This window comes from Trichechus manatus, unplaced genomic scaffold (assembly GCF_000243295.1).
Source record: "Trichechus manatus latirostris isolate Lorelei unplaced genomic scaffold, TriManLat1.0 scaffold00054, whole genome shotgun sequence".
Lineage (NCBI taxonomy): Eukaryota > Metazoa > Chordata > Mammalia > Sirenia > Trichechidae > Trichechus > Trichechus manatus.
Genome location: NW_004443990.1, coordinates 3,130,085 through 3,144,746, shown reverse-complemented (window position 1 = coordinate 3,144,746; position 14,662 = coordinate 3,130,085). Strand labels below are relative to the sequence as shown.

Below are 14,662 nucleotides of genomic sequence, written 5' to 3'. Positions count from 1 at the left end.
ACCCGATATTGAAATTATACCTGTAACTTTAAGAATTTTTTAAAAGTTACTCTGAAGGCTGCAGACATATAGAATAATGCAGTGGTTCTCAGACTTGTCTTGATGTGAGAATCACCTGGGGAGCTTAAACAAATATTTGCGCCTGTGTCTTGCCACCATAGATTGTGAACTAATTGGTCTGGGGATGTGGCTTGGGCTTTAGAATTTTTAAAAGATCTCCAGGTGATTCTAATGTAAGATAAGTTTGGGAACTAGTTGAATTAATGAAATAAATAAGAATTAGGATGACTAGGGTTTTAAATCAACATTTCCTGTAGCTGGTTTTATGATTTTAAGACAAGCCATTTAACTTTTTTGTGCCTTGAATTCCCTACCAGCAAAATGGGATATTATCTTTCTGTATCTACCGAACAGAAATACTAAAAATAGATTAGATATAGCACCTCTTAATGCAGTATATGGAAACCCTGGTGGCATAGTGGTTAAGAGTTCGTCTGCTAACCAAAAGGTCGGCCGTTCAGATCCACCAGGCACCCTTGGAAACACTGTTGGGCAGTTCTACTCTGTCCTGTAGGGTCACTATGAGTTGGAATCTACTCGACAGCAATGGGTTTGGTTTTTTTGGGTTTAATGTAGTATATGCGGAGCCCTAGTGGCACAGTGGTTAAAGTACTTGGCTGCTAACCAAAAGGTTGGTAGTTCGAACCCATCAGCCATTCCAAAGGAGAAAAAACCTAGTGAAATGCTCTCGTGAAGATTATAGCCTAGGAAAATCTCTGGGGCAGTTCCATTCTGTCCTATAGGGTCGTTATGAGTCGAAATCAACAACGCACAACAGCAATGCAATATATATTTCAAACTGTTAAGTTATGATAACAGCTGACTTTATAAGCATGTTTTCATTTTCTTTTTTAGATTAAAGAATTCTTTTGTTTGGAATATTTCTTTCTACAACAGAAGGTGATTTGTGTGGGTTTTATCATCTGTAAAATTCTGCCTCACTCATACTTTCTTGTTTTGGGTCTAACAGTATAAACTCCTAGAGAGCAAGGGTATTGTCTGCATTACCTTATAGTAACATGTGTTTGTTTTAACTCCACTTTTCTAAGTGCCAAAAGTGTTTAATGAGGTGATATTATAACTGATAACATCTCTCCTTGAAAGAAAAGCCATTTTGAATTTAGTGTGCCGGTATTACCTAACATTCTCTTTGTTCTGTAATATTCTCTGACTGGAGTATTGCTTTAATAAGAAAATTTCAGAAATTTTCTACTCTATTGAGAATACTTAATTTTTTCACCTATATCATACACAAACTTGGTTTATTTTAAACCATTTTATGTTACAAGAAGGTCAGACTATATTGGGAACGTGTGCTAGTAGTATAGGAGGTGATGCTTTTCTTTGATCACAGACAGCTGGAATTGAGAGCTGCTGGTAAGTAGGGCAGTGCAGATACACAGCAGGAGCTGAGAGCATCGATCGCATGTTTTGCACTTTGGAATATTGGATTTTTACAAAGACCTCTAGGAGACAAATTTATCATTTTATATAAAAAAGCCACATTTTCTTTTTTGATTTAAAAGTTAAGATGGTCAAGTGCTAGTTGGGCGTATGGAAAGGCTATTGTGGAAGTTGAAAAGATGGCCTCCATGATTTTTTTGTATACCAGATTTTAAATTCATTTTCTTAAATAGTATTTAAGAGAAGTTAATGTACTTCTTTTAAACATTTCAAAGGTTATAATAATCCCTTTAGGAAAATAGATTTTTTGTCACATAATTTTCTTTTCTGTTGTGGTAAAAACCCATTTTGAGTATTTTTATTTAATATTCAGTATTTTTTTTGTTCAGCATTTTATGTATGTAACAGTTGAAAGCTGTGTTCTTTTTAAGAACTATTATTTCATTGATTAAAGGAACATTAGATACCAGGATATAAAATTTAGGTCTCTTAACCTCTTTGTCTTTTAAAGAAAAAGAACATGAGACTGTTTTAGGTTGTTGCTTATACTTGCAAATGTTCTTGCAAGTATTTGCAATTCAGATTTTAAAATCTGCTGTTCAGTTACTGAGTAAGCACACAGCATTCATAATCATTTCTGTAGCACACTTATTTGATCCCTAAAGTTAATCAAATTACAGTTTCTATACGTATGCTTGCTTGAATCTCTTCCCTAATAAATGTTTTCCTTGATATAAGTATTTTTTAATTTCCCTATAAATGTACTCAAAATTTGCCCTCTCTACCTAGATTTTTTTTTTTTTTAAAGAACATTTATAGGGGAATTTGCCCTCTCCCAAGAAATGAGGATCCCTGATGGCTCATCTGTTAAGTGCTCGATTGCTTACCTAAAGGTCGGCGATTTGAACGCACCAGCTGCTCCACACGAGAAAGATGTGGTAGTTGGCTTCCATAAGATTTCTAGCCTTGGAAACCTTATGGGGTAGTTCTACTCTGTAGTTACAGGGTTGCTATGAGTTGAAATTGGTTTGACGGTAGGGGGTTTTGTTTTTTTTTTTGGACCAAGGAATATTTTTAATTGTTCTAAAGCTTGCTGACAAACTTGTAAAAGAAAAGAGTTGTAGTATTGAAAAATATTCGTTCTAGCCAGTTGAATACCAATTTTTCATTTATTCTTTTATAGCTTTTTATCTTGTTTTTAGATTCTCATATCCTTTTTTTTATAGTTTAGAAAGAAAAATACTTTGAAAATTGGTTTCTGCCTCTTGTATATTAATACATATGACGGGCATGTTGGGTATGTGCCTCTCAGAAATCAAACATTAGTGATTTGTTAAGATAAAAATACTATTTAGAGATTATTGTGTACTTACATGCCATATAACTTAACCTTAGAAATTATAGAAGCAGCACTTGTGTAAGAAAAGAGGACATTCTCAAAAGGAAGAAAAGCATAAATATGGCTATATATGCATTCCCACATAATAGTAATAAAAGTAGTTATGTATATAGTTGTTTATATTAGATAACTTCTTTAAGAAAAATAAATGTATGAAGGCTTAAAAGTAATTTTTTAAAAATCCTAATTTTTAACTGATGTCAAGAATCATGTTTACTGCTCTTAACAAATGGTATTAGAGTCACTCACCTGATTTTTTCCCTGAGGGTATGTTATAATGGCCACACCATTTGCTTTGTTGAGAATCAATTTCATATTCCAACTCTGTAGTTTCTGGGCTGTCTGTATTTTCTCTAAATTATGCTAGCAAGCCAGCAAGTTCTTTTCTGAGTTTAATCTCTTTCTTTTAGTACTTTTATCAAGTATAGCTGGTAACAGCTAATATACATTTTCTGCATTTTGACTTGATCTGTTCCCCCAACTCTGTAAATTCATTAGGTACATTTTCTACCTTCTGTATTATTTCAGGCAACAGTTGTACAAAGTATTTTTTTTTTACTACATAACACAGGCCACCATTTTTCCAGATTCTCATAACAGTTTCCTCACTGTTTTTCCAGTGTACTTGCCACCCACTAATTGGTCCCGAAGCCAGTGCCACATATTTTAGGTTTTTGTTATGGCAGCACCTTGTTGTTGTTGTTGTTTTTTTTTTTTTTTTTTCAATTGTGGATTCTTTTATTATCTATTTAATAAACAAAAACTGATTCTTCGGGAAGATTAATGATCTTTTGTAGCAAATAAGGGGTAAATTTAGACTATATACCAGTGTCCAAAAGCATTTCTTTTTAAAAAGTGTTAGCACCTCATTTTTGGTAGCAATTTCTGTATCAGTTATTGCTGTGTAACAAACCACTCCCAAAACTTGGTGACTTAACACAGCAGTCGTGTATTCCACTCATGCATCTACAGGTCAGCTGGGGGTTAGCCAATCTAGACTATACTCTAAACTGCAGATTGAGTAGAGGTCCATTCCATATGTTGTTTCTCATCATCCTCAGACCAGTGGGCCAGCCAAGACATGTTCTTATCATGGTGAAGAAAGAAGCACTGGAGGGCAAACAATTGCATAAGCATATTTCAAGTTTCTGCTGGCCAAAGAAGGTCACAAAGCAAGCCAGAAGTCAAGAGTTGGGGAAGTAGGAATTGGTGGCAGATTGATTGAAGGTAGGGAGTGAAGGGAAAAAGAAGACTTTAGAATGATTCAAATTTCTGGCTTGGACAACTATATAAATAAAGACTTGATAAGAAAGGGTATATGTTTAGTGAGAAGTAAGCAGTTCAGATCTTGACTTTATAGTATTTAGTGTGTACCTACTTTGTGCAAAGGAACTATTCTAGATGCTGGAGATAAAACATTGAACAAAGACAAATTCTTATTCCAGTAGAGCTTACAGTCTGGGTTGGGAAGGGTGACTATAAGAAATAAGTAGACTACATAAGGTTAGATGGTGATAACAAAAAAAAAGTGAAGAGAAATTGCGGGGAGGGGCAATTTAAAATAGGGTAATCAGTGAAGGAATTGACTGGACAGCAGCAAGTTTTTTTTTTTTTTTAAATCAGTGAAGACATCACCCAGAAGGCATCATTTGAGTAAAGACCTGAAGGAGGTGAATGTGGATATCTAGAGTGTTTCAGGTAGAGAAATATCTAATGTGTTTAAGGAACATCAGGGAGGCCAGTGTGAAAGAGGAAGACCAGTAAGATAGGAAGTTGGAGAAGTAACAAGTATTGGGGGTGGACTGATGTAAGGCTCCAAAGGACATCAGAATAACTTTTGTGGTGTTACCTTATTACATTTTTTTCTCCTTAGGAATTAAAAGTTTAGTGTCAGTATCTAGGTCTTATTAAGACATTCTCATAGCATCCTGTACTTGATTTTCATCACAGCACTTACCATAACTAATTAAATTGTGTGCCTAACAGTGCCATATGCCTGTACCCCAAATATTTGTGCCCTGGAACACTTGTTGAATAAAGGAATAACACCCCTTTTACTTGCTTCCACTTGGTGGCTTAGTGAAAAAGTACAATTGCGTATAGGTCTAAATATGATGCTGAGTTTAGTGCAGAGTTGTTTTGAATGTGTGTGTGGATTTTGTGTGTGTGTATGTGTGTGTGTTTGGAATTAGGTTTGTGTTTGGTAGGTTTTTTGTCTGTTTTGCAATACAGTAGTACAGGTAGTCATTCACCACTGCTGGAAGTGCAGAGATAATTAAATTGAGCTTATTCCTTAAAATGAGCAATGAAAATGGTCTCTTCCTGGATGGGCAGTCCTAAAAGCTGTTATTAGTTAATAGCCCCTTTACTTATCTTGAGTTGGTGATTATTGTAGATTTATACCCTTATATTAAACCAAATGTCTATAAAACCAAAAAAACCTGTTGCCATCGAGTCAGTTGTGACTCATAGTGACCCTATGGGACAGAACGTCCCTATAGGGTTTCGAAGGCAATGATCTTTACGGAAGCAGACTCTCATATCTTTCTCCCGTGGAGTGCGGCTGGTGGGTTTGAACCACTGACTTTTCTATTAGCAGCCAAGTGCTTAACTGTTATGCCACCAGGGCTCTGCACATGTGTGTAGTCTTCATAATTAGTCCACTAATAGCTGTTCCAATAGATTAACATTTTTGTCAGACAAGAAATAGGCTTAATTTAAATTTTAAAAAAATGGCAATGTGCATCTTGGATTGGATCCTGGAATAGAAATCAGGGCATAAGTGGGAAAGCTGCTGAAATCCAAATGAAGTCTGAAGTTTAGTTAATAGTAATATACCAATGTTAATTACTTATTTGACACATATAGCATGGTTATGTAAGATGTAGACATTGGGGAAACTGGGTGAAGAGTATAGTGGGAACTCTCCTTTGCAACTTTTCTGTAAATGTAAAATTATTTCAAAATAAAAAGCTTATTAAAATAACTATTGGGGTGAGGGAAGATGTAATAATCACTGATTAATACATAGAAGTGTTTTTTTAAAACTTAAAAGTAATTTTAATATGATTCAAGCAGTATAGAGTTGTTGTGTGCTGTCGATTTAATTCTGACTCACAGGAACCCTATAGGACAGAGTAGAACTGCCCTGTAGAGTTTCCTAGGCTGTCATCTTTATGGGAATAGATCACCAGGTCTTTTTCTCCTGATGAGCGGCTGGTGGGTTGAAACCGCTGACCTTTTGGTTAGCAGCCGAGGGCTTAACCATTGTGCCACCAGGGTTCCTTCAGTGAAGAATAGTATTATAAGTCAAAAAGTAGTTAAAGACCCTGCTCAAAACAAATATCCCATTCTCATCACTTGGAAGTAACCAGCATTTTAAAACTTTTATTTCTTGTGGTGACTGCAGCCATAATTCCAGAAATGTACATGTAGATGTACCCTGAAAGATGTAGATTTGTTTCATTGGTTACTTGATTTTCAGTTTTTCTTTTGATTACTTTCATAACTTGAAGTAATATGCTTGAATTTAAATTTTTTGTTCTGTCAACTTTTGCCATTATCTGTTGGCTCCTGTGATATATAAAATGTGAAGAAATTTGCAGCTCTGTATTACTTTTTACCTCTTTCCTACTTTCTACTTTCCCACTTGTATTAGCCGCAGCATTACTTTTCTATCACTTTATTTTGCCCTGCCTTGTCCAGAAATAATTCACGACAGCTTACACATATACACAGGAAGTATACATACACATACACGTATATATTCAAGAGGTTTTGAGTTGATTAATGGTCATATTTTAAAGAGCTATTATATACATTCTTACACATATATGCAAGATATATGTATATACACAAGAAGTTTTAAGTTGACTAATGGTCATATACGGAGCCCTGGTGATGGAGTGGTTAAGCGCTCAGCTACTAACTGAAACGTTGGTGGTTCAGACCCACCAGCTGCTCTGCAGGAGAAAGATGTGGCAGTCTGCGCCAGTAAAAATTACAAGCTTGGAAACCTTATGTGGCAGTTCTCTGTCCTATAGGGTTGCTGTGAATTGGAATCAACTTGACAACAAGGGGTTAATGGTCATATTTTAAAGAACTGTTTCTTTAAGATGAATTCTTAAAATAAGTATGTGAAACAAATAAGAAAAGTGAATTATTTTTTCTTTACAATCTCATTCTCTTCTGGGCTACTTGACTTTTATAAGCATATATCTGCTTTCTTCTTGGGGACTTTATTTTTCAGCCGTGCATACCAGCCATACCTAAACATTAATAAACTGCCATTTTTTGCATATATCTTTGATTTTAGGTTGCTTTCAATTGTAAGCCCGTCATTGCTTTAGTAAAACTTATGGAGTGGGGAGGCACTGCATTAAATGCTGGATTAATTGTAAGATGCAACCCACTTTCAGAAATAATAAAATTAGAAAATATACTTCGATTTAATTTTCTTATATATGCAGGAGAAAAATAATCAAAAATAAAAATTAAGTCATTCTTAATTTTACTACGCACTTAAGACTTTTTTGCCAAAGAAAACTCTTATTATTCTCAAAAAAATGAGATCATACTATTTTGGTAGCCTATCTTGTCAGTAAATCCACTCCCTCACCTTTACTGATTCTTGTGACTGTATTCTAATTGTATGTATGAGTGTACCTAACTTGTTTAACTGGTTCCTCTATTTGCAGCTTTTTCTATTATAAAAAATTCTGTGAAGAACATTTCTTATAGATAAATCTTTACTCAGATCCATGATTTTTTTCCTTCAGATGATGAAGTATAGTTGCTGCGTTGAAGAAAATACATATTTTTGTGGTGTAACTTCTTAATAAAGAAAAGCACGTTAACTTATTGTTTGATCATTGATCATCTCTAAAATACAACTTTTTCTTCTTTATTAGTGAACACTTGTCCTGCTCTTTCACCTTTTTCTTGCATGGAGACAGCAATGTTTGTACCAGTGTGGAAATTAACCAACATCAACCTGTGTACCTTCTTAATGAAGAGCATATCACCCTTGCTCAACAGTCTAATAGCCCATTTCAAGGTAGATTATTTTATTGGCTTAGATATTTGATCATTTTTTGTTGTTTCAAGAGGATCCTTATTGAAGTTGGTCGTTTTACATTTCGAGATTCCTGGAATTTCCCACTAATTGTTAGCCTAATGAAGATTTTCATGCAGCTTACTTTTTTGTCTCCAATTAGAGTAGTCAATGAAATAAAATTTTTAGTTCAAATATTACTGAACAATCCTTTAACATAAATGGTAACATTTTAAAGAGTTATTTTTAGTAACATTGCATCTATAAATGATTGTATTTTCAAGGTCATCTTGTGTGTCAGGCCACATAGCCATTTTTAACATAGGAACACAGGGACTTATAACATCTTTATACCGTGAAAATGGTTGAACTCTAGAGGGAATATTTTTTTAAGATTTCTGGTGCTTTGTTTTTAAGTACTGGCAGTATATTGTTTTAATTCTAAATTTGCTTTTTAAAATTTATGTGACAGTACATTTTAAGCACTTAGATTTCTATATACACATTGTTTCTCCTTAGTAGGGGTCAAGAGGAACTAAAGGTTTCACATTTTCCAGTTCATTTTGAAATTCTATCCATCTGAGTTTTTTTTTTTTTGGGGGGTGGTAGACAATTTTTAACAATTTTTAGACCAGAATTACTGGTCTGACAGATACTGGAGAAACCCTGAGAGTGTGGCCCTCAGATACCCTTTTAACTCAGTACTGAAATAACTCCTGAGGTTCACCCTTCAGCCAAAGATTAGACAGGCCTGTAAAACAAACAGTAACACATGTAGTTCAACAATGTATGTGAAACTAAATGGGCTCATCAGCCCAGGGGCAAGGATGAGAAGGCAGGAGGGGACAGGAAAGCCGAATGAATGAAAATGGGCAACCTAGGGTCCAGAAGGGGAGAGTGTTGACATGTTGCGGGGTTGGCAGCCAGTGTCACAAAACAATATGTGTATTAATTGTTTAATGAGAAACTAACTCTGTAAACTTTCGTGTAAAGCACAATTTTTTTTAAAAGTTTTTATAATAAGCTAAGTGTTGTCCTTTATCGTCACAATAATGAAGTGCAATAAATTGTTATTCTCTGAAATGATCATTATGAGTTTCCGTTTCTTTTTTAGAGTTACATAATTACTTGCCAAACTGTTCGATTTGTTCTTATTTGGTATAACAGTCTTTCATTATTTACCTGATGTCTGTTTTGGATTTCTAGTTATCTTAAGCCCATTTGGACTAAATGGCACTCTCACAGGACAGGCATTCAAGATGTCTGATTCAGCTACAAAAAAATTGATTGGTGAATGGAAACAGTTCTATCCTATCTCATCTTGCTTGAAGGAGATGTCTGAAGAAAAACAGGAAGATATGGATTGGGAAGACGATTCTTTAGCTGCAGTGGAAGTTCTTGTTGGTATGGATCCTGAGTATTCTTAAAGGGGAAATCACATGGTTGTACGTATTAGGTAGTGTTTGCTGAATAACAAACATCTCCAATACCTTAGTTGCTTTCAACATCAAGTGTTTATTATTTTCTGCTCACATTACATAAGGGCTGCAGCTTGACTGTGGTTTAGCTCCATGTATCTTCTCATTTTGCAACCTAGGTTAAAGGAGTACTCACTGTCTGGAACATGCTGTCTTTATAACAGTAGAGGAATAATAGGAACCAGGCCTAGCCATACAAGTGTATTTAAAGCTTCTGCTGGGTTGTGGTATCTGTCACATTTGCTCACATTTTGTTAGACAAAACTAGTCACATGGCCAAGCCCAAAGCCATTGACATGGGGAAATATACCCCACCATGCTAAGGGAGGGAAGATAGTAGATAATTGTGAATGAATAATATTTGGAGACTGGAAGTTGGCAAACGATGTTATGCAGTGTTTTAACATTTGGTAAAACTGTTGCCTCTGATAACTGAAAAGGCAGAAAATGAACCTAAAGGTCTTGTGACTTTGGTTGACTCTGTCCAGGTTAGCTCCTTTCAGATTGGCTATGTTTTGTGTGTCTTCTCATTCAGGGACTTAGGTAACAAGGTAGCCATGTTTAGGATGCTGATGTCATGGCAGAGAACAGAAATAAGAGTTTGCACTGACCATGCAAGCATGTTAAGGCTCCTGCTAGGTGTAGTATACGCCACAGACACATTCCAGAGCAAGTCACAGAACCAAGCCTGTCAATGGAGTGATGACATGTACTCCACCTTAGAGAGATGTGGCAGGCATAGGGAATGTGTAATCGAGCAGATAATTGGGATTAGTCTGTTACACAGTATTTAATGGAGTCTTAATGGTAATGTTACATATGAAGATTGCCTTATTTGGATTTTTTTTTTTTAATAGATTACCAGTGCTCAATTTCAATAAACATATTACTGCTAGGGCAGTTGTGGCAAAAAACACAAACATGTACTAGACTATTAAAATTGAGACATGTGAAGAAGCAAGTAGAAAATGGTCCATAATTCTAGTGTGTAGACTACCTTTGTTAAGTTTTTAAAATAAATTTTTAAAAGCAATGCACATTAATAGTTAGAAAATCCAAAAATGAAAAGAAAAGCTGCTTTCTTCTAAGTTTCTCTCTCCAAAGCTAACCATTATTAATACTTTCTTGTGGATTCTTCAAGAAAAACGTTATGCCAAAAGAGCGTATATTTATGAAAATACAATTTTATCTGCACAAATCTGATCATCTTATATCTAGTTTTCCATAATGGTACATTTTGAGTGAAACTCATTCTGCTATATTCACAACACTAATTAATTTTCCTGTGTGTTCATATGTTTTCCTTTCAGCTGGTGTTCGAATGATCTACCCAGCTTGCTTTGTTCTAGTCCCTCAGTCAGACATTCCTACTCCTAGCTCTGTGGGATCCTCTCATTGTTCAGCTTCTTGCTTGGGTGTCCACCAAGTGCCTGCTTCCACAAGAGATCCTGCTATGTCTTCGGTTACTCTTACACCACCTACATCTCCTGAGGAAGTCCAAACAGGTATTATACTAATTTATTTCATCAGCTATTATGTTAAATGTGTTGAGTCCAGTAAGCATTTAAAAAATAATTTACTTTGAAATAATTTCAAACTTACGTAAAAGTTGCAAGTATAGTACAAAGAACTCTCTTATCCAGATTCTCAGTGTGTTAACATTTGCTCTGTCACCCTCTTTATATGTATACATTCATTATTGTTGGTCTTTTTCTGAACCATTTGAGAACAAGCTGCAGACATGGTGCCCTTTCACCTGTAAATATTTCAGTGTATTTCTCAAAATTAAGGATGCTGTCCTACATAACTACCATGCATTCCTCCAAGTGAGGAAATAAATATTGATACAGTACTGCCATCCAGTCTACATTTCCCATTCAAATTTTTGTTTTCTGTGTTAGGAGTAAAGTAACATGCTTTTTGCCTCAAATGTAAGTAGGCTTACTACATATCTGGGGCAAGTTATATCGCAAATTAATTAAAAAAATAAAAACATAATTTTACTTTAAACCTGCCTTTGTTCTCCTATAGCCAGTTCTTTTTTGTTTGTGTTTTCAGTTGATCCCCAGTCTGCCCAGAAGTGGGTAAAATTTTCTTCAGTATCTGATGGCTTCAACTCTGATAGTACTAGCCACCATGGTGGGAAAATACCCAGAAAATTAGCAACTCATGTGGTGGATAGAGTTTGGCAAGAATGCAATATGAACAGAGCACAGAACAAGTATGTATTTTCATTTTCAAGTTAAAAAAATTGCATGTTGGTTATTACTTATAATTAGTAGATATTTAAAGTATAAACAGTCATTTGTATGATTTTTCTTTAATTCAAAAAATTGATATTTAAAATTCAATATTAGTGCTTAATTCAGGTTTAACAGTAGAAAATTTTATGAATTCTAAAAAATTTCATAATTTCAAATCTTAGGAGGAAGTATTCAGCTTCATCTGGTGGTCTTTGTGAAGAGGAGACAGCCGATAAAGTAGCATCCTGGGATTTTGTTGAAGTCACACAAAGAACAAATTGCAGCTGTTCAAGGTACATTTATTTCAGTTGACTGATGTCTGTACATATGTATGTGTAGTAGTTTTTATGCTATCAAGTATTTATGCCCCATTTTGTTTACAGTAGCTTACATAAACACGTTAGCATTTATTTAAAAATAAAATTAGAGAAATTTGGTAATTTGAAGCTGATCATAGAAGTACATAAAAATGCACGCCTTAATCCCTCCCCAAATCCTACTCCCTCTCCCTATCAGTGGTTACTTGCCGATTAGGTATTATCCTTCCATACTTTTTTCCGTACTTTAGTGTATATGTGTGTTTTTCCTCACAACACATGAATGATATCATTCTGATGTATTTCGCAGCCTATTTTTTTCACTTAGTGTGCCTTAGATCTTCCCATATTAGTTACTTGCAGATCTGACTCATTGTTTTTTAAAAAAAATTTGGTATTTCATTGAATGCAAGTCTGTAGTTTATATAATCATTTTGGGTTTAATGATTGTTTCCAAAAGTTTTTTTTTGTTTTTGCTTTTTAAAAAATAATACTGCAGTGACTATCACTTATTTATTAAGTTTTTTTGAACACTTACTCTGTTCCAGGAGATGTACTAGACTCAGGATACTTTAGTGAACAAGACTTCTGCTGTTATGAAGCTTGCACTCTAATGTGTGTGAGGCAGATAATTTTTTTTAAAGGGTAGTTTAGGAGTAGTAAGTGCTAGGAAGAAAATAAAACTAGATGAATGATGTGGTAGAGAATGATGGAGGAGAAGGGCCATTTAAATACTTTTCCTATGACCTTCGGAAAGATTCTACCAATTTTATTTTTGCATATAAAAGTGCTGTTGTTTCTTATGCTTTCACTGATTTGAGAATTGTTTTTGTGTGTGTGTGTGAAAAAGCATAAAATTGTTTTAATCTGCATTTTTTCAACTATTAGTGGTGTTGAATATTGCACACTTACTGATAGTAGACTTTAGTTTGTGGTAGATTGTTCATAAGAAGATTAGCACTTAGAAAGCACGCTACATAAATAAAAAGCAACACAATAAATTCCAAATGTTGACACTAAGGAACTAGGAACTTAATGTCTATAGGAAAAAGAATCTAAAGAGATTGTTTAATTGTGCTTTAAGGACAACTCTTCCAGAAAGATTCCCCAACTTAACTGAGTTCTAATATGAAATTCATTTGCTTTAGGGTCCAGATTCACCCTCTAATGAAACCTGACTTTTAGAAGAAGATCTATAGAAAAAAAAAAAAGGACAGTGATTTAAAGTTCTCAAAAACTATGGGCAAAGGATATGAACAGGCACTTTGCCAAAGAAGATATTCAGGCAGCTAACAGACACATGAAGAAATGCTCACGATCATCAGCCATTAGAGAAATGCATATCAAAACTACAATTAGATAACCATCTCACCCCATCAAGGCTAGTTTTAATCCAAAAAACACAAAACAATAAATGCTGGAGAGGTTGTGGAGAGACTGGAACACTTATACACTGTTGGTGGGAATGTAAAATGGTACAACCACTTTGGAAATAGATTTGGTGCTTCCTTAAAAAGCTAGAAGTAGAAGTACCATATGATCCAGCTATCCCGCTCCTTGGAATATATCCTAGAGAGATAAGAGCCGTCACACAAATAGGTGTATGCACACCCATGTTCATTGCAGCACTGTTCACAATAGCAAGAAGATGGAAACAACTTAGGTGCCCATCAGGGGATGAATAGATAAACAAATTATGGTATATCCACACAGTGGAATACTATGCAATGATAAAGAACAACAATGAAGCTGTGAAACATAACATGGAGGAAGCTGGAGGTCATTATGCTGAGTGAATTTAGTCAGTCACAGAAGGGCATATATTGTATAAGACCACTATTATAAGAACTCAAGAAAACATTCTTTGATGATTATGAGGGTGGGGAGGGAGGGTGAGGGTTATTTACTAACTAGATAGTAGATAAGAAAGGTGAAGGGAAGGACGGCACTCACTACAGGGGAAGTCAGCACAAGGGGACTAAACCAAAGCTAAGAAGTTTCCTGAATACAGTCAAACACTTTGAGGGACAGAATAGCAGGGGTAGGGGTCTGGAGACCATGCTTTCAGGGGACATTATGTCAATTGGCATAACAAAGCTTATTAAGAAAATGTTCTGCATCCTACTTTGGTCAGTAGCGTCTGGGGTCTTAAAAGCTTGCAAGTGGCCATCTAAGATGCATCAATTGGTCCCAACCACTTGGAGTACAGGGGAATGAAGAACACCAAAGATATGAGGAAGGTATTAGCCCAAGAGACAGAAAGGGCAACATAAACCAGAGACTTCATCAGCTTGAGACCAGAAGAACTAGATGGTGCCTGGCTGCCATCAGTGACAGGGAACGCAACAGAGAGTCCCAGATGGAGCAGGAGAAAGGTAGGGTGCAGAACTCAAATTCTGGTAAGAAGACCAGACTTAATGGTCTGAGACTGGAGGTACCCCGGAAAGCATGGCGCCTGGATTCTCTTGTCAGCCCAGAACTAAAACAATTTCTGAGGCCCACTCTTCAGACAGGGATTGGACTGGACTGTGAGACATAAAGTGATGCTCATTAGGAGTATGTCTCTTAGCTCAAATATATACAAGAGATTAAACGGGCAGCTTCTGTCTGGAGGTGAGATGGGAAGGCAGAGAGGGTTAGGAGCTGGTTGAATGGACATGGGGAATCGGGCGGAAAGGAGGAGTGTGCTGTCACAGTATGGGGAGAGC

General features: G+C 35.6%; 1 protein-coding gene across 4 annotated transcripts in view; it reads left to right on the top strand.

Annotated features, from left to right (window-relative positions):
• MED13 (mediator complex subunit 13) overlaps nucleotides 1–14,662 on the top strand; it is a 96,594-nt gene that overhangs the window by 19,240 nt on the left and 62,692 nt on the right. For all 4 annotated transcript variants that reach the window (XR_002824362.1, XR_002824361.1, XM_023732695.1 and 1 more), the window contains exons 4-8: nucleotides 7,774–7,919; nucleotides 9,123–9,320; nucleotides 10,705–10,899; nucleotides 11,453–11,615; nucleotides 11,820–11,930. Coding sequence is in view for 2 of the 4 variants with exons in the window: in XM_023732695.1 (XP_023588463.1) it covers nucleotides 7,774–7,919; nucleotides 9,123–9,320; nucleotides 10,705–10,899; nucleotides 11,453–11,615; nucleotides 11,820–11,930 (813 nt within the window). In the remaining 2 variants the exon portion in view is untranslated. The remainder of the gene's footprint in view (nucleotides 1–7,773; nucleotides 7,920–9,122; nucleotides 9,321–10,704; nucleotides 10,900–11,452; nucleotides 11,616–11,819; nucleotides 11,931–14,662) is intronic.